Here is a 21,611-nt window from a genome sequence, read left to right on the forward strand (position 1 = left end):
TTCAGACACTAGAAACTTTCTCTCTAGCTTTATTCATTGCAGTTTTTCTTTTGTTATGAGATGTGGCAATCAAAAAGCTCATTGTTTAGCTAGGGAAGCTTTGAAAATTTCTGAGGAGTCATCTACAAGGGTCGGTCAGCCTTTTTGTAATAAGTACTCTTCTATGTCTTTAAGTTGAATATACATGCAACTTTCCTTTCAAAAAAAGAAGGGCAGTCCTACTTAAAAAAAGAATAAAGAAAAAAGAAAACTCCAGAATTCAGAAGACTCAAAACGGTGCGTTGCATGACTCCCGGAGTCCTGTGTTGACACCACTACCGAACCCGGTTCGTTTCTAGCCTTCCTTTTGCCGTGGATTGTCATCATGGCCATGGGGACACACAGGCAGCAGGAAAGACCGCCGCGCGTTCTCTGCTAATTTCACGCCCTCTCTCCCTCTTTCGCACTCCCCACCCTGGGGCACTGTATACATACACATTATCTCAGGCCTACGCTAGCATTTGAATGTCGGCACCACAGAGGATTCTCTGCAGTCTCTCACTTACTCTTCCTTCTTATACCCAAGTTTTCTCCTCAACCTTCAACTCCAGAACCGTCCTCATCCTTCGTTGTCGTCCACCCTGCATAACCCTAGCCCGCTCTCTTACTTGCACCTCCTCTTTCTCTTTCTCCCCTCCAATCATGCCTTACAACCAGGTACCAACTGCACGTTATCATCGCTGCTTTCGTCTGTGTTTGTACACACACACACACACACACACACACTAACATCTATAGATATGCATATTTATGTATACTTTATTCTTATATTTATTTTCAGCAGTTTTTCTTGTTGAGATTGGGTAGGAAGGCTATTTAATTTCTGGTTGACATCTTGATAAAGTCGTGAGTGGCGCTTTTGAGTTCGTGGAACTATTTTTCTGTTCTCCGAAAATTTTGATTTTCTCGTTGCTTGTTTGTCATGAATTCTCTGTGTTTGGCTGTTCGATTTTCTGTTATATTTTGTCAAACGACGCATCAAGCTTTTTAAACAGTTTGCTGATGATTTTCTTGATTTTAGTGGTTGTATGTATTACTCTCTCCGCGCTTTTTGATCGTTAGTGATTGATTCTATGTTACTTGATATATATAAATAAAATTGGATGCTTGATAGAGTTTGCTGTTTTTCTGATTTTGAATATATGGATGATTGCTCCACTTTGTATTTGGATCGACTCTATTTTGGTGAATATTTGATCGGCTGTATTTTAACCAAACAGATGCCATAGTTTATTGTTGTGTTAAAGGCAGAACCGATCATTATGGTTGAGTAGTCTTAGTTCCAGAAAATGTTCAGAATTTGTAATGGTAAAGCCTTAATTAACTCGAGCTTTACTGGCTTATCACGAGGCTCTTAAGAAATAATTGTTTATTTAGAATCGAATTTCTAGGCGCAACAGTCTACTTGAGAGAAATTTTTCTTTTTCATTTGCAGCGACGGCCTGGACATATGGATCAAAGATGGAAAGAGAAGCCAAAAACTGACATGTCATCCTCAGCTACAGGCAGTGCATCAGCAGATGTAGATGAAACCGTCAGTAATAGAATTAGTGCGCTCAGTATCACTGAAAACAGTGAACCCCATGTTACTGTTCCACCAATGCAATTGGGGAGTGTCCAAATGGCAAACCAGATTCCAGGTCAAGGTGGTCAAAAGGCAGTCTGGAAGCCCAAGTCATATGGAACAGTGAGTGGGTCCCCGGCAGTTGAAGTTGAAAAAGCACCCCTTGGTAAAATGGTTAAGGGGAATGGAGCTGAAACAGCAGCAGCTCAGATAACAACTGCCGGTTTGAGTAAGTTGTTTGGTGCTAATCTGCTGGAAAATTTCACTGTGGATAATTCCACGTACTCAATTGCGCAAATAAGAGCTACATTCTATCCCAAGTTTGAAAATGAGAAGTCAGATCAAGAGGTATAATTTCTTCCAATTTTGTTCCTCTAAGTTGCGTCTCTTAGAAATATATATTGACAAACCTTACTGCAAAGAGTTGTCTACATCTTTTGAACTATGACTTTATCTAGTATTCATAATGAAGTTTCCTTATTATTGCTTCTTTTAAAAAATTGTCTCATTAGATTTTGTTATTTATTGGTTATCGCATTTTGTATGTCCAGATAAGGACAAGGATGACAGAGATGGTATCTAAAGGCTTGGCTACCTTAGAGGTAAGGTGTTTGGTAACTTTTTTTCCTTCAAATAATTGTTTTGCTTTCCATTTTAGAGTTTCCACCTCTGCTGTCTACAAATATATAGATATATATCTTCCCTTTGCTAAGAAATAATATGACTTATTTCTCTTGTGTATTTCTTCTTGACTATATGGTTTATTCTGCTATCGATAACCTAATCATCATATGAAGGTTTATATATAACATACATCTGGTTGATTGAGCAAAGGATGATGTTTTTTTGCAGGTTTCTCTTAAACACTCCGGATCTCTTTTTATGTACTCTGGTCACCAGGGCGGTGCATATGCGAAAAACAGCTTTGGAAATATGTATGGTCATGACAATCTTTTTAATGTTCTTCTTTTGCTTTTTGTTTTCGTTTAGAAGAAAAATTAGCCTCTAATCAGCCACAACCCATCTGTAGTAGTTGAATGCCTCGATCTAAAGGGCATGGCATGTCTGTTGCTATGTTGCATTAAGACATAATATTTAAATCTTTTGCAGTTTGAAGTTATATGTTTATATTTATAACAATAATGTTGCATGATAACCCTTAGGGATTGGCTCAAGTGGTAAATGCCTTGGGCTTGGGGGTATGCTCCTCCCCTCCCTCTCCCCCCTCCCCCGAGGTCTAAGGTTTAAATCTCCTTGGGTGCAAGCAATCTTTAGGGACCATCGAACTGAGGGATTTTTCCCTTGAATTTCTTAAGGTGCATATGTGGGAAACTCCTTGTTGATGGCCTGTGCACCCTTGGATTAGTCGGGACCTTGTTTCCTGACACCCAGTGCCCATAAAAAAACAATAATGCTGCATGATGCTGAACCACTCTTTGGAATTGAACCCTAGTTGAGAAAAATATTTGTTAAAAATGTCACCATGCTCAGTCTTTTGCTTTATATATCACTGGGTTCCACCCTTTATATTCAGAATAGATATCTTTTCTCTATAGTTTCTGAACAGGCTGTTTCTAGTGCAGATACACTGCTGTAGGTGTTTTTGTTCTTGGACGGATGCTTCGTGAGGCATGGGGAACTCAAGCAGCAAAAAAGCAAGCAGAGTTCAATGATTTTCTTGAGGTAATCTACATTAGATATTTTTAATGAGAAGGAAATACAAAAGAATCTCCAAAACCTTCATTATCACTCTTTGCATTATAAATCCAGGAATGCTTGATGATGAATCTTTGTGTTTTCTCTCTGTGTCTATTTGTTCATCTGTCTGTCTGTCTTTTGTAATGTGTATGCCTGCTTATACTCACATACATGATTTGAGAGTTCACAAAAATGTAAGAAATAGAAATAGCTCATTTTTAATGAAAAAATAACAGTTGATAGGAGGGGAGGAGTGCAGGAACTGTTAAAGTGGGGCAGGTCATTATGTCCTTAAAATGAAGCTTGGTGGTTTCTTATGAAAAATACTTCTTCAATTTTTTTTTTTAAACTTAATTTGGACTTTCTACTTATAAGAAGTTACTTTATTTAACTCCTCTCCCCCCTTTTCTCCAATCCTTTCCGTATTTTTTGGTCTCTTCACCTCCAACGTCCTGAACATAATGTAAATCGCATCTGCCCTGGAATCAGATCATGATTTCTCAGGCTAAGTTAAGATTTTAAACATTTTCACATTGTGGGTGCACTTATATTCATTTGGTCTGCTGATGGTTGTGCATCTTTGCCAGTATTATTTGTAACAATTACAAATGCACAAAGTAAACACATTTTTTGATCAATGAGTAAACACTCACCTGGAAGGTCTTGAACCCATGACATTGCCCTTTGTATCATTCTTGGTGGGAATGAGGTGTCATTTGAATCCAAGCTCGTCATTATACTTGTGACATGGATTATTCACAAAGATAATAGTTGCTATAGAAAGTTTCTCCATTGCAGTCAAGTGACTAAATTTGATGTTAACCATTCAGATCACAATGTTGTTTCTCTCACTGAATTCAATTTTCAACCTTTTAACATAATATATATGATACATTGAATTGGTAACTAACTGGATGTGATGGGGTATCATTTTAAGATTTTCTGTGTTTCAGAATTTTAATTTATACTCGTTTATTTTTTTTTATGATTAATCTATACTTGTTTATTTATTTTTTAGTTAATTTATTTTTTATTTATTATTATATATATATATTTTTGTGGTTTGCTCAGAAAACTGATTTTTTTGTTGTTCATTCTTTCAGAGGAACCGTATGTGTGTATCAATGGAGTTGGTAACTGCTGTTCTTGGAGACCATGGACAGCGTCCCCAAGAAGATTATGGTAAGTGTGTTTTTCCTTGGTTCAACTAAGATCTTTTTGTTTTAGCGTAATGGCACATTGTCCCTGTAAAATACCATCCTTGTATCATTTACCCCAACAATCTCTAATTTAGTATAACTCGGAACGTATTTTGAAGTATCAGTCTCAGTTTGCCTCCTCTATCCAAAGCAGTTGTTAACTTATATGAAAAGGTATGGAAAATGCTGTAGGGCCCTCGACGCTAGTTGTTTTGTATCAGGGGCATGTGTCATTTTGTTTATGTTTTTTGTTCAAGCTAATGGTTGTTCCATATAGTAGGAGCAAACTAATTTTGAAATTTCGAAATAGAGTTTGATTTTAGCTTAGTTAAAGGTCGTGGAGGTACATGATGTAGGTATGGAAGTTTATGGGTGAAAAGTATCATTTATTCTTCTTCTCAACATGAAGGCATGTTCTTTGATATGCATTTGCTTTGTTATGTTCATTACTGTTTTGACGAAACAATGTCATATTCCATCCAATTTATCAAAAACCATTCTATAATAATTATAACTTGCTTCTTCTGTTGTTTTGACCAGTGGTAGTGACAGCAGTAACAGAATTGGGGAATGGAAAGCCAAAGTTCTTCTCTACTCCTGAAATAATTGCATTTTGTAGAAAATGGCGCCTACCAACAAATCACGTGTGGTTGTTCACGACACGGTGATGATCTAGGGCCCCCATTACTAGATTAGCTTAAAGAATGGTTTGGATTATTGTGCATCTCCCTCACCCTGTCCTCTCTCTCTCTCTCTCTCTCTCTCTCTCTCTCTCTCTCTCTCTCTCTCTCTCTCCATTCACACACCCAACCTCTCTCACAAAATGACTCTTGTGGTTCTTTAATCAAGCTGACATTGTGAATCAACTAATTCTGCTGGCATTAAGGTTTTCTTTCAACTTCTGCACATGCCTTTCTCTCTTCATGTGTGATAATTAGTTTATGATTTATGAGATAATTGCTAATTGTTTCAAATATTGACGAATTCTCTAATTTATTTAGTTGGACAATTTCTTGCCAAATAACTCAACTGCACTAGTTGCTTCATTGATTGTCTAATGTAACAGAAAACCTATGTATAATCAAATGTAGGAACGGCTTGGAATTGGGCAACTATAACAAGCTGGTGCACTTGTTTTGGTTTATAAGAAGTTCCTGCACTCTTGATTGCTGAGTGTTAATTGGTAATGTGATGTAATACCATTAGGTATTTCATAATAAGATCTTTTAAGGATGTGGAATATGTATTTATATGAGAGATCTGCACGAGAACCATCTAGCAAATAGAGAGCAGATATCTGTATGATATTATTGCCCTAACTTTATTTACATTATACAGTTCCCTAATTTTTTAGAAATGATTTTTTTTTTTTTGATATTCTGTATCTGTATTAGACAAAGACAGTAAAACCATAGTTTTGTTGCTTCTGATTGATATTTTTATATTTTATAACTGAAGGAAGTCAGTGACTTCATTTTTTGCTGCGTATGATGCGCTGTGTGAAGAAGGAACTGCAACATCAGTATGCAAGACTCTTGATGAGGTTGCAGATGTATCTGTTCCAGGTAGTGTTTTAAAGTGCTATGCGTCTATAGTTATGTAGCTTGAAATTTGTGGTGCTCATCCGGTTGCCTTTAGTTAAGAATGTTATTTTACATACAAATTTTCTTGGAAACCAATTCCAAAATCATGCCTGGTAGGAATGACCACCTTCCCCCTCTTGCTTGCCTCAATCACTGAACCATCACTAAACCAAAAGCAGGAGGTTGCTTCTTCAACTGAAGGGAGGGAAAAAAAATGAAACATAAATGAAAACATTGAGAGTTCATTTTGTGAATCATTACCACATGCCTCTTGCAATAACATCTTCACTGTTAATGCTGGTGCTGCCACGGATTGCTGCTACCACCATCTTCAAACATCACACCATCATTATATTGAATGCTCTGTTGACAGCATCAATCTCAATATCACCAGTGCTACCAGCATGTTTAGTGTTTTTTTTTAATAAAAAATTGCTGTTACAACATCTACACTCACCACCTCCATCACAAAATTTCTGCCAAGGAGGCTTCGGTTTTATACTTGATGTTTTTCTTCCCATTTTAGGTCGTTATATTTATTGGATTTATCATGAATATCGCTTTTAGTTTCAATCTTTAATTGGACTTGATTTTTATGGGATATTTTTTTTACCAATAAAATTTATGTGATATTTTCTTTACGATAAAACTATTGGTGGTTTGCAGGGATCTTAGCTACAGTTAAAATTTGGTTCCTTAATGTGAGCATTTTGTGAGAGCACTAGGATTTAACTCAGCTTTAAATCAATATGCAGGTTCGAAAGACCATATAAAGGTGCAGGGTGAAATCTTAGAGGGTCTTGTGGCTCGTATTGTAAGCCGGGAAAGCTCAGAACATTTGGAGACAGTTTTAGAAGAATCTCCTCCTCCGCCGTCTGAGGGAGGTATGCAGTTTGTTATTTTTCGGATGTTGGCTACCCTGGCTTGGAAATTATTATTTTTTTTTCCTCTCATTCTGCTACATTGTCCACTTTTGGATTTCTTGTTTTTTAGCTAGCTAAGTTTTGGTTACGGTGATTGTGACAATCATCCAGCTATTAAGTTATTTTTGTTTTCATTTTAAATATTTGGAACTTTTCCTAATTGACTTGGCATCTGTCCTCAAAGTAGAGTGGCATGTCATGTTAAGATTGTGGTACATTCTGTGTAATATTGTAATTGAACTTCATGGAGCCAATAGGTTAATCCAAATACAATGATCTAGGGTATTACAATACTGTTTAGATTCCTGGCATCTTTGATAGCCCATTACTTTTTGCTAGGATTGTCTTTGATACCATCTATAACGATCCAAGGAAGACCCAAGCCACATCAAGGCTTGTATTCCAAAAAGAGTTGTCAATGTTACAATTCAACCTTGGGCTCATTATAAACTGTAAGAACTTCTCTTTCCTAGCAATGTGGAATCTCCATTCACCAAACCTATCATGGAATCAGGGTATTACTCCCTTCCCCTTCCCCCTCAAAAAATAATTCCTGTTCTAAATTGTATGCTGTATCTGGTGGCTAAATCTTGTTAATGGCCCACTGATTTTGCAAGATCAATTAATAAGTATTGTTTTTCCAGAGTTTTAGTATACACTGCTTTATATGTGGATCTGTTATTGGCCTCTTTCTTGTGCTTTGTAATTTCTTAAAGTGTTTGTATTGCTGAACGCTTTTTGCCCCAATGAAGTTCACTTTCTTGGCCCATGGAAATGCTAGTTAAAACTGTAAATCGTATTGATCATTAGGTAATAACTAGTTTTGCCTCTTCAGCTAGCCTTGATTATGGACCAAACCTTAGAGAAATTTGTTCAGCAAATAGGTCTGATGAAAAGCAGGTACGTGGAGTTTCTATTGTACGAACTTTAGTATTCTAATGTGGCATTAACACTTGCATTCGATTAATAAAGTGGATGACTAAGAATTGATGTAATGGTGTTTTTTTTTTTTTTCGTAAACACTACTGCAGCAAATAAAAGCACTTCTTCAGAGTGTTGGCACCTCCTTTTGTCCATACCATTCAGATTGGTTCGTGAATGAAGCTGGTGATTCCCATTCAAGGAATGCAGATAGATCAGTTCTTTCAAAATTTTTACAATCTCATCCTGCTGATTATTCAACCACCAAATTGCAGGTCCTGCTACAATCCATTTCAAAATATCTTCTAAAAATGTTAAATTTGATCAAATATATAAGAATGTGATGAAATCTAAAAATGAGTGCGTGATGTAGCGGAAGCAATAAAAAAAAGGAGAACATGTCTATCTTAAATCCTTCAACACAAAAGGAAGAAAAAAAGAAGACAAAGAAATTTTTATTTTATTTTTAATCGGTGAAGAAGAGTTTTGAGAACTAGTCAAAGTCTGATTTATTCAATGAACAGATATGTTCACTCCAAGCCTTTATCTAGGACCTGAAACCTAATCTCAAACTATCTAGAAAACCAAAAAAATATAAATTACTTGAAGACTACTCCTGTGGCTTTACTTTCAAGTTATTCTTACTCTACTTTCAACCTACTTCCCACTTTATTAGAAAAAAATAACCATAAAATTTGGGAGTCCTAAAGATACTTAGAAAACTAAGTAAAAAGAAAAGCTAGCTGCCTCTATCTAATTTGGAGAGGTAGGTTTCCTGTGTCAGACCCCCTCGCCAGAAAGGAACTTGTCCACAAGTTTAAGAATCAATTTCTACAAACTATTGAAATCCCAGATACCTTTTCCCATTCTTTTTTTTGGCTGCCTGATGAAAGTGAAGAAAGATATCTTTAGTTAGTATGCTAATGAGAAACTGTGCACAATAGCCATGCACTTATGAAATATTCTTATTCTTGAATTTGGCACAAGAATGATCTGTCACAACTCACAAGGTGCAAACTAACATAATCTTTTACAATATGATCTTCTAAAAATTGAATTAATAAGGTTTGTTTATCAAACTTTTTCTGGTAAATCTTCCCAACTGTGATCAAATAATACCCCTCTTGTATCCTAAGAGTGGAGTGTGCCATCAATCTTTATCATGTCGGTGAAAGAAATACGTGATTACCAACCTTTCAAGGAAATTAAAAACTCTTTCCTACAATTGAACTTTCTTGAATTTCATCAAACAACTAAACTTCAATGTCATAACTTTTAGTCTCAGACACCCATCAAACCCATGATTCGTGTCAGCATCTTATCTTGGAAAACAATCTTATGTTTTTTCGCTGACATATATAGCACTGGCTTCATCATTGGAACTTTTTTTTATTTTTTTGATAAGTACATCATTGAAACAATTACCATAAACCATTGGTGTATCCTCTCCTATGGAGTTATCACCTTCAAAATCTTATACCTACATTTATCTTAAAATAGTTTTGTTTATAATCAGGCATAATCCATGTGTAAATATCTTGTGCTAAAAAATCTGAAACTCATTATTTTTTTTTAATGAAATCAAACATGCCCATTATCTTCAATATTTTGAGAAATCTTTTAACTTTCATCCAATGGAAGAATTAGCTATATCAAGTTAACCATTATAACTTTGTATATCAATAATTTTTGTGTGAGAACTCCTAGATTCTTAATCATCACGAACTTGATTAATATTTACGCCTTCAAATCTTGAGATACACCTCCAACATCATCTTCACCATCAAGGGAAGTCTCTTTATAGCCTAGTTACCTCTTTGAAACAAATATTAATGCAATCACAAACAGGTTAACAGGAGCTCCATCATTGTTACATGTCTTCTTGTTCATGTAATTAACATTTAGATCTATCGTTACTAGAGCAAGAGTTGCCTAAGTATCATGGAAAAATTTTCAAGTTTCATGTTGGAAATTCACGAGGTTGGTCCTGGGAAACCTTCGCTTACGAACATCATTACTATAAAGTTTTTACCATTGCATGGATTAGTTTTTTGATAAGTAAGATGTAAATTTTATTGATACAAATGAAATAGCCATTGCATTGATTAGTTATCATGGCGGGATTAACAAGGCTCTAATACCAACTGACTAGTGGAAACAATAGAAAAAGAGATTTTTCCTTCTTAAATCCTTGAACACAAAAGGAAAAACATAAAGTAAAAAATTTATTTTGGGAACTACTCAGATCTTAATAATGCCAAATAATTAGAAAACCATAGAAAAGGAAACTACTTCTAGTGCCATAGTTGCACGTTACTCTTACTTGTGAGCTAGTTTCCACTTTGATTTAGGGGGTATACTTGTTCTCTATCAGTGTTTCTGTTTGTTTACCTTTTCTTTTGACATTAACGCTTGCTTATTTTCTATTCTGCTTGATTTAATCGCTGAAGTAAATGTAGCTACTTACCTTGTAGTGTTAGTTCTCAATGAATTTTCTGTCATCTGACAAAATCATTAATTGCTTGTGGAGTACTGATGGTTTTATACATTACATAATGGTTTCCAAACTATATGGCCTCTTTTGTTAGAATTGCCGAATGCTATAAGTGCTGTTTGTCTGACTCAGATGTTTCATTTATCCTGTATTGATTACTTTTTTTTTAATTGACCAGGAAATGATACGCTTAATGAGAGAAAAACGTTACCCTACCGCCTTTAAATGTTACCATAACTATCACAAAGTTGATTACATATCAAATGACAACCTTTTTTACAAAATGGTCATTCACGTCCACAGCGACTCTGTCTTTCGGCGATACCAAAAAGAGATGAGGTCTTGTTTGAACTTACACTTGGATATTATTCAACTATAAACTTTGCTGAATTTCCTTTCTCACGCTCTTCTAACTGTCAAACTTGGTTCATGTTATTCCTTAACATTTTATGTCCTGTATTCCCCAAGTAATAAATATTTGGTATGTTCCAGGCTTAAACCGGAATTATGGCCATTATATAGAGGTAAACATCTTCCTCTCTGCATATGACAATCATAATTTATTTTTGGTTTATAATCTTATACCTGACACTTCATGTTCTTTTCCTGGACTTTTTGGTGTGGCTATTATGTTAATAATGGTCATGATGCACATGGAACTGAGAAGACCTCATTTGGGAACCCATCTCATCTCATTTCATCTCAACCCATCCCATCTCCTTCCCAAACATCACTCAAATACAAATACTTTCCAATTTCCAATCTTCAACTTTTTCATTTGATCATTATCTAATCATTACAACTTTTTCAAACTTCCAATAAAAAAAAAAAAAACTTTTTCAAATTCCAAAAATATATATATATATTAAAAAAATTATATTCTAACAATATTTTAACTTAATAATGTTTTTATTAAACTTTTTCTCTCTCCTTTCTCAAAATCCAATAAAACATCTTAATTCAAACCATTTCACTACTATTCACAGATTTCTCTTTCTCATCTCATCCCATCTCTTATCAGCTGTGTTCTCTAGGTGGCTGTAATGCATTTTTCTGCGGCAAGGTTTTTTGTGCCCACAAAAGAATAGAAGTAAACATGGATCCTGTGAAAATGATGACCTACGTATATGCCATTAAAACTCTTTGGAACTCATCATGGCTTGATAATTTGTGTTGTGAACCTACAAAGAATGTGATGGACTTGTCAATTGTAGAAGACCTGCAAGGTATATAAACAAATCTTAAGTATTAAAGCTTATCAGTGCTTCACATTATTTGTCTAAAAACCAATCTGCACCTCCTGGTGTTTTTCAAAATTTTTCATCAGTAGATGTATGTTTTTCCCATAGCATCATACATTGGAACTATAAAAAAAAATTAATAGAGACAACGTTATAGTTGTGCCCATAAAACTTCAGATAAGTACTGCTTAAAAAACAATGAATGAGGAAGTTGAATTTAGTAGTATTTCCTTTTTAATTCCTTGTTTTGATTTTGGGACTTCCATTATTTCTGACTGAAAAGTTTAGGTACAATAGCCTTATGTGGCTTTGATGCATTGATAGAGCCATTTAATTTATTGAAAGAGTGTATGCTGTCCCCCAATGAGGTATCAACTGGTATATATTTATATGTGGTAAGACAATGCATGGTGGGCTGCTGTGCAAGTATCACTTTAACAGAATGATATTCAATACATCTAGTCTGCTGTGAGGTCTAATTCGTTTACTAATGTTTTGTATCTGCTCAGGCTTCTTTATTGACATTAATTTATTCAAGGCAAACAATGAGAAAGCTGCTGAAATTGCTAAAAGCAATAATATGGTAGAAAATGGTAGCAGTAGCACATTGGGAAAAGATGGATTGGCTGATGAAGATGCAAATTTAATGATCAAATTGAAATTTCTTACTTATAAGGTACTAAAGATTCTTACTTAAGGTGTCTGTTTATAAAAGTTTCAATGGATATACAATCATGCTTTAGATGTTTAATTAGCATGAAGAATTGTGGTAGGATAGTTCTGCATCCTTCTCTCTAACATACTTTTCTTTAATAAATACTTCTTTAAAGTATATGCTGGTTTATTATTTTATTAAACAATTATGCACTTATGTTTGTTCACAATATCTAAATTTGTTATTGCATGCTCTAGTGCCTTGGTGCCATATTGGGCAGGGAAAAATATCCTTCTAGCAGCCGAAGTCTAATGCTTTGTTTCCCACAATATCTAGAAACGCTTCTTTTGGGATAATTTATATATTCGCTGAAAAAATGGGACAAATAAGTGTGAAATCTCCAGGTTTTAACCTCTTGGAAGACCTTTAAGTTTTGCATTTCTTCATTTGAGTTTGTATTTGTTAAGTGTCTATAATATTTTCGGTGTAGGATGGGTCTTAGAAAACACTTACTAATTGAAACCAAGGTTTTTGTGTTATCATTTTTTCCCCAACCCCTGCGCCGGGGGGGGGGGGGGGGTGGGGGAGCTACTTTCCTATTACTGAAAGAAGTAGGAAGGTCATGAAGGAGATGGTTTTTAGCCATGCCAGTGCTTGTTGGTTGGCAATCACTGTGGAGGAGTGCTATCATTCAAGGGGTAGGTAGGAGTTTTTAGGACTTAGTAGTGGGTCTTTGTCACTGGTTGCCATTCGGCATTCCAATACGTACTGACGCTACTTAGAAGTCATTGAGTATGGTGGCAATGGGCGTTGAGGTATGCTTGTGTTCCCAGAAGGGATGGAAGGTAGAGGGTGGAAAAGCCTCTCCATGGATATGAATTGTGCTCTGTAGCCCTCCCAAGGCTCCGGTGGGGGGTTAGGATGATGGGAAAGGGAAGGAGTTGGGAAGGCATGCTAGGATGCATGTTGAGGCTGTGATGAGAGGTAGAGCAGAAAGTAGGGTGGCAATGCATGGTGGTACAAGCAACCCTTTGGTGTCACAAAATGGAGAGAAGGACAAAAAACGAAGGTAGCAGGGGAGTGTTCCTTCGTAGAGAGGGATGATTGCAACTTTGTACCTGGAAAAGATAAAGGTGGTTTGTCTGATATCTGTGTGGAAAGTGATGGGCAAAGTGTCCTATTTTGGTTGAAGTTGGCTAGCTTGAAGGAGGAGTTGCACTGACTAAAGAAGTTTGTTGAAGAATTGCTAGGCAGAGTGGATTGGGATTTAAATCCTACCCAAGGCCTGGGCCAAGGAAATGCTAGGTTGGGGTCAAGTCAGTATACGATGCCTTAAAGAGGCAAAGTTAATATGGGCTTGGGTCGGACAGGCCTACCCCCTCCCAAAATGAGATGGCGTCTGAAAAGAAATGGGCTTACGCCCATTCAGGCCCAAAGAACTACCCATTTTGAAATGGGTTCAACGTCCTCCTTTGGGCCTGAGGCCACGCCCTCATAGTGGCCAGGGGTGCCACCGTCCCTTCACCGGCGTCGTCTGGGCTAGTTTCTAGCAACCCATGTGCCGAAACCCTAGCATTGCCACTGTATGAAAGGGTTGGGAAATCATGGATGCCATCTTCTGGTGGGCCAAAGCTCTATGGGAAGGACCGTTTGGCAATACTTCAAAGAGTGTTGGAGGGCAAAAGGGAGGGAAGAGAAGGAGGAAAGAGGAGGGAAGGAGAAGGTACCAAGATTATTTCGAGAGAAAAGAGGGAGAGAAAAGCAAGAAAGCTGAGAACGGAAGGGACATTAGACATGTTGTGTGTGGCATTTGGGGTCTTGGTATTTTCTAGTTTTTGGATGTTCATGTCGTGCGGATAAAGTCATCTCTTTATTTATTTGTTTTTTCTAATTTCTTTTACTCTGATTTCATTTCTTCTATGCAATTACATGAATTATACTCCAATGGTCTTCTCGGTTTCAGTCAGATGAACCAAGTCACACAGTCCTTTCTTTCATCTGGGTTTAAGTCCTTCTTCCTTCCTTCTGGGTTCCAGTCTGATGGTCTTCTCAGTTTTTCGGTTTTCATTTCCCTTTTTTTTTAATATTTTATTTCAGATAATTTGCCACATCACCCAGGTTACGCAGCGGTTCCGCATGGGTGGTTGTACATAGCATAATTGTTTCCATTAATACATTCTAACTTAAAAAAAAAAAAAAAATCTTTTTTGGTCATTAATAAGTTCTAACTTAAAAAATCTAGGTGTGCATTTATTATAGGTGAGAGATGATTAGAAAGGAGGCCCCTTTAGATACTCCTGGCAGAATCTAACTCCAAATGATGCCAGATCTGGGGAGTTCAAGTGTTCCTGTATAAAAAGTTACTCCTTGTTTGAAATTTTTAATTTTTGATACTTCTCCCCCATTTGGAATTCTTATGTGATGTACAAAAAGCATGCATACTCATCTTGCTCTATTTTTTTTCTGGCAGTTGAGAACTTTTTTGATACGTAATGGCTTGTCAATTCTTTTTAAAGAAGGTCCAGCTGCTTACAAGGCCTACTACTTGAGGTAAGGTTCTGTGCAAGTTTTGAGTGAGACATCTAAAGTACTAGACTGATAGATTCCTTGTTGGACCGCCATTTTATCATAATTTGGAGATTGAATGACCTAAAGGAACTATATGACTAACATTAAGTGTTCTTTTTGGGTTTCATTAAATTCTCAGAAGCTTGATGATAGGACTAAAAGATCTTTCTGTGATCTGCATCGAATAACTCTGCATGTATTTCGTGGAAGTGCTCCTTGTTTAAGACTCATAGATCTCTATTCACAATCTAATTTTGCAGCCATTTTTGGTTTTCATTATGTTGGAGCATGACCATACACTAACATATGTGTTTTTGGAAGCTGCATCAGTTATTTTCAGTAGGACTTTTTTTATGCCAGATTTTCCCCCTCATCAGTAGTTTTGAATGTCATGTCTGTAATTCCTCAATAAGCTAATATCAGATTTTACCATTGTACTTAAATTACATATAAAATGATCAGTATTGTTTACCTGATGGTTTGCTGTTACTCCTGTTGTAATTCATCAATGGTGTTTGGACAATTCTTGATAACATTGTGCATATATATGTGTTTGTTGACGTTATAATCTATTGTAATTGTTGCGTTAGGCTTAAAAGCTGTAATATTTGGCTTTTCTCTAAGTAGGCATTCTTAGTTAACAATTTATCCCTTAAAAAAACATTATAGGCAAATGAAGATATGGGGCACTTCAGCAGGAAAGCAGAGGGAGCTCAGTAAGATGCTTGATGAATGGTAAGGCTTGTTTCATTCTATGTGTGCCTTTACTATTTTTCTCACTTAGATTCCGTTCGGTATTGGGTTTGTTCAGTTCAGCAAATTGAATATTTTTCTTTCCTTTCACATTCAGGGCTGTGTTTATACGAAGGAAGTGTGGGCACAAACCGCTGTCACAATCCACATACCTTAGTGAAGCTGAGCCTTTTCTTGAACAGTATGCTAAACGCAATCCACAGAATCAGGCTCTGATAGGTTCTGCTGGTAACTTGGTAAGAACGGAAGACTTCTTGGCCCTTGTTGATGGGGGTGTGGATGAAGAGGGTGATCTTCGGATGGAGCGGGAGGTAACACCATCAAGCCCTAGTCCTTCAGTAAAGGATACTGTTCCTAAGAAAGGGGGGTTGATCATATTCTTTCCAGGTAACAATATCTGCAACTGGCCTCTCTCTCTCTCTCTAATTTCTGTCTGTGAGGGAGTATTAACTAGCTTTTTTAACTTATTCAATAAGAGAGATATGATCTAAAAGTTATTTTTCCTGATTTAGGAGTTATATATATCTTTTCAATTCATTGGACTGTGTTTTTCGTTCCCAGGAGAGTCTTACGTTGTGATAACAAAGTTGGGAGTTATGATAAAAAAAGAGCTTTGGGAATATTACAATAAAATCTAAATGGCTTACATAATTTTCGCGTAAGTAATCCGATATTTTATTGAGCAACACAAAAGGAATAAGCCAAGTACATGGGACGTATACAAGAGAAACACCTAATTAGAAATAGAAAAAGGTACAAGAAAGTTATAAAAACTCAGCCCAATAAAATCTGTAGTTGTTGCCCAAAGAAATAGGGTATTGAAGAAATAAGTTTGCATCCTTCCTTTGTTTGCTTGTGGTCCTAAAAGTTTTTGTTATTCCTTCCGCTCCAAATACACTACACTTGGCAGATTGGGATCATCTTCCACGCTAGCATTTTCGTGTTGTCATATAACCCTTCCCAATTTGCAAAGAGATGTACTTTCCTGCTGGGCATAACCCATGCCAACCCAGTTCTACCAAAGAAATCATTCCACAAGGCTCTGGTAAACTCAAAATGGAGTAAAATATGGTCTACATATTTTCCGCTCCTTTTGCACATATGGTTCCAATCAATTACAATGATATGATATTTTCTTAGGATATCCGTGGTGAGGATCTTCCATAAGGAGGCTGTCCAAGTGAAGAAAACTGCACTTAGGGACACCTTAGTTCGTCAAATACTCCTCTGAGGAAAAGGTTTATTGTCCTGAGGTACAAGGACTTGATTAAAAAAGTTAGTGAATTTCCATTCTTGGAAGGGGTCCAAAGGGTCTTGTTTATGCCTTCATGACATAATCGGTAGAGTACAAGACATTGATACTTTGTGAAGGCACTAGTGACGTGCCACTCTAGAAAAAAAATGACATTTCACCAAGAGGAGCCATTGGATAAATATAATAGATCAGGCATTGAAGTCTCTTGCAAACAAGCAATATTATACATCTCTGATATAATCTCTGAGAAAGCCTCCTTGAGGGCTCTATCTACCAAAGTTTTGAATTCCGTTCTGATTTAAATATTGGAACAGAATATTTCGGTACTAGTACATACCAGTGTACCTTTTCAACATAACCTTTACATATAATTATATATGCGTATAGTACAAAAACAACAAATTACCATTTATTTGAAAAAATTTTATGTCATGGAAAATCAAACATAATAAAAAAGATCCAAGAGCCCCTACAATGTTAATGCTATTGGTCTAGTCCTTAATGACTTTATGTTGGTGATTAGGTCAACTCACAAGTACGTTTCAATCTAATTGAAAATGTAAAAAAGCCATTAATATAAGGCTGCACCGAAACCTTCAAAATTCATCCTAAAGTCTAAAATTCATCACAACTGAAATCAATTATCAATACCAATAACAAAAATTCATCACAACTGAAACCATCAACACAAAATGTAATCCCAAAATCAAAATTCATCCTAAAGTCTAAATTCCATCACAACTGAAATCAATGATCAATTCCCTGGTATACTAGGCCCTTTATCTATTTTTATGATTCACCGATAAAAAAAAGTGATCGATCCTAATAACAAAAATTATTGTTTATTAATCATACAGAGTTACAAACTCCAAATAAATTGAGCGGGACAGGCTGCCCTCACCTTGGCTCCAACATTTGATGAGATACCAAGAGGTGATGCTGAGATGTAGTAGAGGGCGGCAGATGGGTAGACTGGCAACGTGTGGCCGCGGGTGGCTGAGAAATAGTAGAAATTGTTAGGTGTAAAGTCTATACACATGCGCACGCGTGCACAGAGAGAGAGAGAGAGAGAGAAGCCACTTACTGTGGACAGTGGTTGGAGCTGGACTGCTGGGTGGGTGGCAAGCTATGGAGGAGTGGCTACTTGCTGGATTATGAGTGGCTGGAAGGTGTAGGCAGTTGGCTTGCAGTTTTAGGATTTGATATGAACTGGAAAAGGAAGAGCTGAAGAGTGGGTATCAGGCTGGAGAAGATGGTGGTGGTAAAATCACCGGTTTGTCTATGTTTTTTATAAAAATTTCAAAACTGCCATTACCTCTTATTTCAGACCAAAATGTGCAATTCCACTATAATACTGAAATCCGACCAAAATGACCCAGAACAATTTAAAAATGCAAAAGTTTTGGTCAAAACGAAATAAACTATCAACCCCTAACAGTTACTGTTCCAGAACGGAAAATTCCGGCAGTTCCGGTTGGAACGGAATGGAATTAAAAACCATACTTTTCAACACTATTGAGTCATGCCAAAATCTATTCTTAGAGCTATCACCCACCTTAAGTCTAATATGACTAGAACAGACCCCCAACCTCATGATAGTTTTCTATAATTGCATCCCAGGTAGTCAAAGTACCTCATCAGAACATCACTCCTCTCAAGCACAACTGTATTTAGATTTTAGAGTCCACTACAGCTTTCCACAAGGCCTTCCTCTCATGTTAGAACTTGAAAGAGTTACGTTATTGGATGAAATATCTTGGAGACAAAATCGAGAACCTTAAGGTTGAAGGAGGGGGAAAAATCTACCAAAATATTCCACGAGTGGCAAATTATCATAGAGGAACAATACCATTGAGACATTGTTGATGGATGGGGTGGCTACTTCAAATCAACCAACGATCACGTACCATATTGTAAAGTACTATGAGCAATTGCTTTTAGAAGAATTTTCTTGGAGACCTGTAGGAGGCTGGTCGGAGACAGAGATGATTCTAAATAAATGAGAGACGAAATTTAACGTGGTTCGGCAATTGCCTACGTCCACAGCTGCTGTAATTTCACTATGAAATAATTTTTATAAAAAATCTCTCTTGTAAACTTTCTCTGCTCACCCACTCTCTTTATATCTTCTCTGTACAGCGCTACACGCAACACACACACACTGTTTTCTCTCTACACTTGTCTGCACACACACACCTCAACTGGGCTCTCTCCTATTTATAGGAGAAAGCAGCCTACAATTTTTTTTCGGTGCAGTGATTTATGCAAGAGTCTGAGGCGTCACTTGCTGCAGACACTGTGCGTGTTTGCAAGTGGCGCCTAATATGCCAAGGAAAGAAACGGTGCATGACTTACTGTTCACCGTTTTGTCTCCACTTATAACAATCTCCCACTTGGAGACAAATGAGTCTACATATCTTCATAGCGACCATTACAGCAACTTCAAGTCATGCCTTTAAGTACGAAAGCCAATTGAAGCTATACATAGCTTCAGTTTGTCAGCAGTAACTATTTTTGTGAACATGTCTGCTGGGTTCTCTGCTCCTCGAATCTTCTCAAGTATCAGCTGTCCACTATCGAGAAGAGATCGGATAAAATGGTATCGCAACTGTATGTGTTTTGTTCTGGAATGAAAGGCTGGATTCTTTGCAAGAAAAATAGCACTCTGACTATCACTGTGCAGAATACCTTTTTCATTCTTCTTTCCCAATTCCTCCAAGAATGACTGCAACCAAACCATTCCCTTCCCTGCTTCAGTTATAGCAACGTATTCCGTTTCTGTAGTGGAGAGAGCAACAATCTTCTGTAACTTAGAAGCCCATGATACAGCTGTACCACCCAGCGTATACACAAATCCAGTAGTACTTTTTCTGCTGTCAACGTCACCTGCTAAATCAGCATCTACATATCCCTGTAGTTTTAAACCTGCTTTTGTAAAACATAGTGACGTATCTGAAGAGCCTTGTAGATATCTTAAAATCCACTTGACTGCTTCCCAATGCTGCTTTCCTGGATTACTCATGTACCTACTCACAGCTCTCACTGCTTGTGCAATATCTGGCCTTGTATAGACCATGGCGTACATAAGACTACCAATAGCAGATGCATAGGGTATTCTGTTCATGCATTCTTGCTCTTCCTCCGTCTTTGGCGACTGATCCTTAGTCGAAAGTGACTAGCTAAGGGTGTGCTTACTGGTTTTGCCTTGTCCATGTTAAACCTTCTGAGCACCTTCTTCACATACTCCTCTTGCGAGAGATTAAGAGTATCATTAGACCTGTCTCTAATAATTCTCATACCAAGGATTTGTTTTACAGCACCCAAATCCTTCATCTCAAACTACTTTGACAACTGCTTCTTCAGTTTATTGATCTCCTCGATGCTTGACCCTACAACGAGCATATCATCCACATACAACAGTAGGATAATATAAGAGTTGTCAAAGTTCTTCATATAGCAACAATGGTCAGCCTGCAGCCTTGTAAATCCATTACTGCACATGAAGTTGTCAAACTTTCGGTACCATTGTCGTGGAGTTTGTTTTAGGCCATACAAGCTCCTCTTCAGTTTGCAAACTAGATTCTCTTTTCCCTTGACTAAGAATCCTTGTGGCTGGTGTATATAGATGTGTTCCTCCAAATCACCATGAAGGAATGCAGTCTTCACATCTAACTGCTCAAGATGTAGATTCTCTGCAGCCACAATTGCCAACACTAGCCCGATCGTGGTCAATTTTACAACTGTGGAGAAAATGTCTGTGTAGTCGACACCTTCCTTTTGTTGAAACCCCTTCACGACCATTCTGGCTTTGTAGCGCTTGCTACCATTGTGTTCTTCCTTAATTCTATACACCCATTTATTATGCAAAGCCTTCTTACCTTTTGGAAGCTTAGTTAGCTCCCATGTCTGATTTGACATCAGTGACTCCATCTCATCTTGCATGGCTTTCTCCCACTTGATAGAATCTTCAATTCGTAGAGCTTCATCATAACTTTCCGGTTCACCACTATCTGTTAGCAAGATGTAGTGTAGAGATGGTGAGAACCGCTGGGGTGGCCTGATTGTCCTTGAAGATCTTCGAATAATAGTGAGTGGTGTACGTTGTTCGATCTGTGTATCATCATTTTCTTGATCCTCATTCTGATCAGTGTTGACTCGAGTAACATCAAAGTCAACAACCTCAAGTTTCTTTGGCTGCTCCTCAGGTTTAGCTTGTGACTTAGTTTTGTACAAAATCTGCTCATTAAATATCACATTTCTACTTCTGATGATTTTGCAATTTTTATCATCCCAAAATCGATAGCCAAATTCTTCATCACCATAATCGATGAAAAAACATTTTCTATATTTGGCTTCTAACTTGTTACGATCAGTAGAATCTATGTGAACATATGATAAACAGCCAAAAATTTTTAAATGGGAAAGATTTAACTTCTTTCCGCTTCAGACTTCCTCTGGTAGATCGAACTTTAAGGGAACTGAAGGTCCCTGGTTAATCAAATAGGCTGCAGTGTTAACTGCATCAGCCCAAAAACATTCAGGCAATCCTGAATTTAGCCTCATGCTTCTGGCACGTTCGTTAAGAGTTCTGTTCATGCGTTCAGCTACGCCATTCTGCTACGGTGTCTCGGGAATAATCTTCTGAAATCTAATCCCATTTGCAGCACAGAATTCTTTGAACCCTCCGTCGATGTACTCTCCGCCATTGTCTGACCTCA

At 37.1% G+C, this 21,611-nt stretch overlaps 1 protein-coding gene across 3 annotated transcripts in view; it reads left to right on the forward strand.

Annotated features, from left to right (window-relative positions):
* The first annotated feature begins 327 nt into the window (after window positions 1–327).
* LOC122291735 (tRNA ligase 1) overlaps window positions 328–21,611 on the forward strand; it is a 38,629-nt gene continuing 17,345 nt past the window's right edge. The window contains exons 1-18 of one of the 3 annotated variants that reach the window (XR_006236746.1): window positions 328–696; window positions 1,475–1,951; window positions 2,155–2,205; window positions 2,456–2,538; window positions 3,187–3,286; window positions 4,405–4,483; window positions 5,041–5,164; window positions 5,959–6,065; window positions 6,839–6,967; window positions 7,842–7,906; window positions 8,038–8,202; window positions 10,600–10,760; window positions 10,914–10,945; window positions 11,456–11,647; window positions 12,172–12,338; window positions 14,788–14,867; window positions 15,555–15,620; window positions 15,736–16,025. Coding sequence is in view for 2 of the 3 variants with exons in the window: in XM_043099662.1 (XP_042955596.1) it covers window positions 505–696; window positions 1,475–1,951; window positions 2,155–2,205; window positions 2,456–2,538; window positions 3,187–3,286; window positions 4,405–4,483; window positions 5,041–5,164; window positions 5,959–6,065; window positions 6,839–6,967; window positions 7,842–7,906; window positions 8,038–8,202; window positions 10,600–10,760; window positions 10,914–10,945; window positions 11,456–11,647; window positions 12,172–12,338; window positions 14,788–14,867; window positions 15,555–15,620; window positions 15,736–16,025 (2,560 nt within the window). In the remaining variant the exon portion in view is untranslated. The remainder of the gene's footprint in view (window positions 697–1,474; window positions 1,952–2,154; window positions 2,206–2,455; window positions 2,539–3,186; window positions 3,287–4,404; window positions 4,484–5,040; window positions 5,165–5,958; window positions 6,066–6,838; window positions 6,968–7,841; window positions 7,907–8,037; window positions 8,203–10,599; window positions 10,761–10,913; window positions 10,946–11,455; window positions 11,648–12,171; window positions 12,339–14,787; window positions 14,868–15,554; window positions 15,621–15,735; window positions 16,026–21,611) is intronic. The other 2 variants (XM_043099662.1, XM_043099663.1) reach the window with 2 other exon arrangements.

This window comes from Carya illinoinensis, chromosome 13, assembly GCF_018687715.1.
Source record: "Carya illinoinensis cultivar Pawnee chromosome 13, C.illinoinensisPawnee_v1, whole genome shotgun sequence".
NCBI classification, from domain to species: domain Eukaryota; kingdom Viridiplantae; phylum Streptophyta; class Magnoliopsida; order Fagales; family Juglandaceae; genus Carya; species Carya illinoinensis.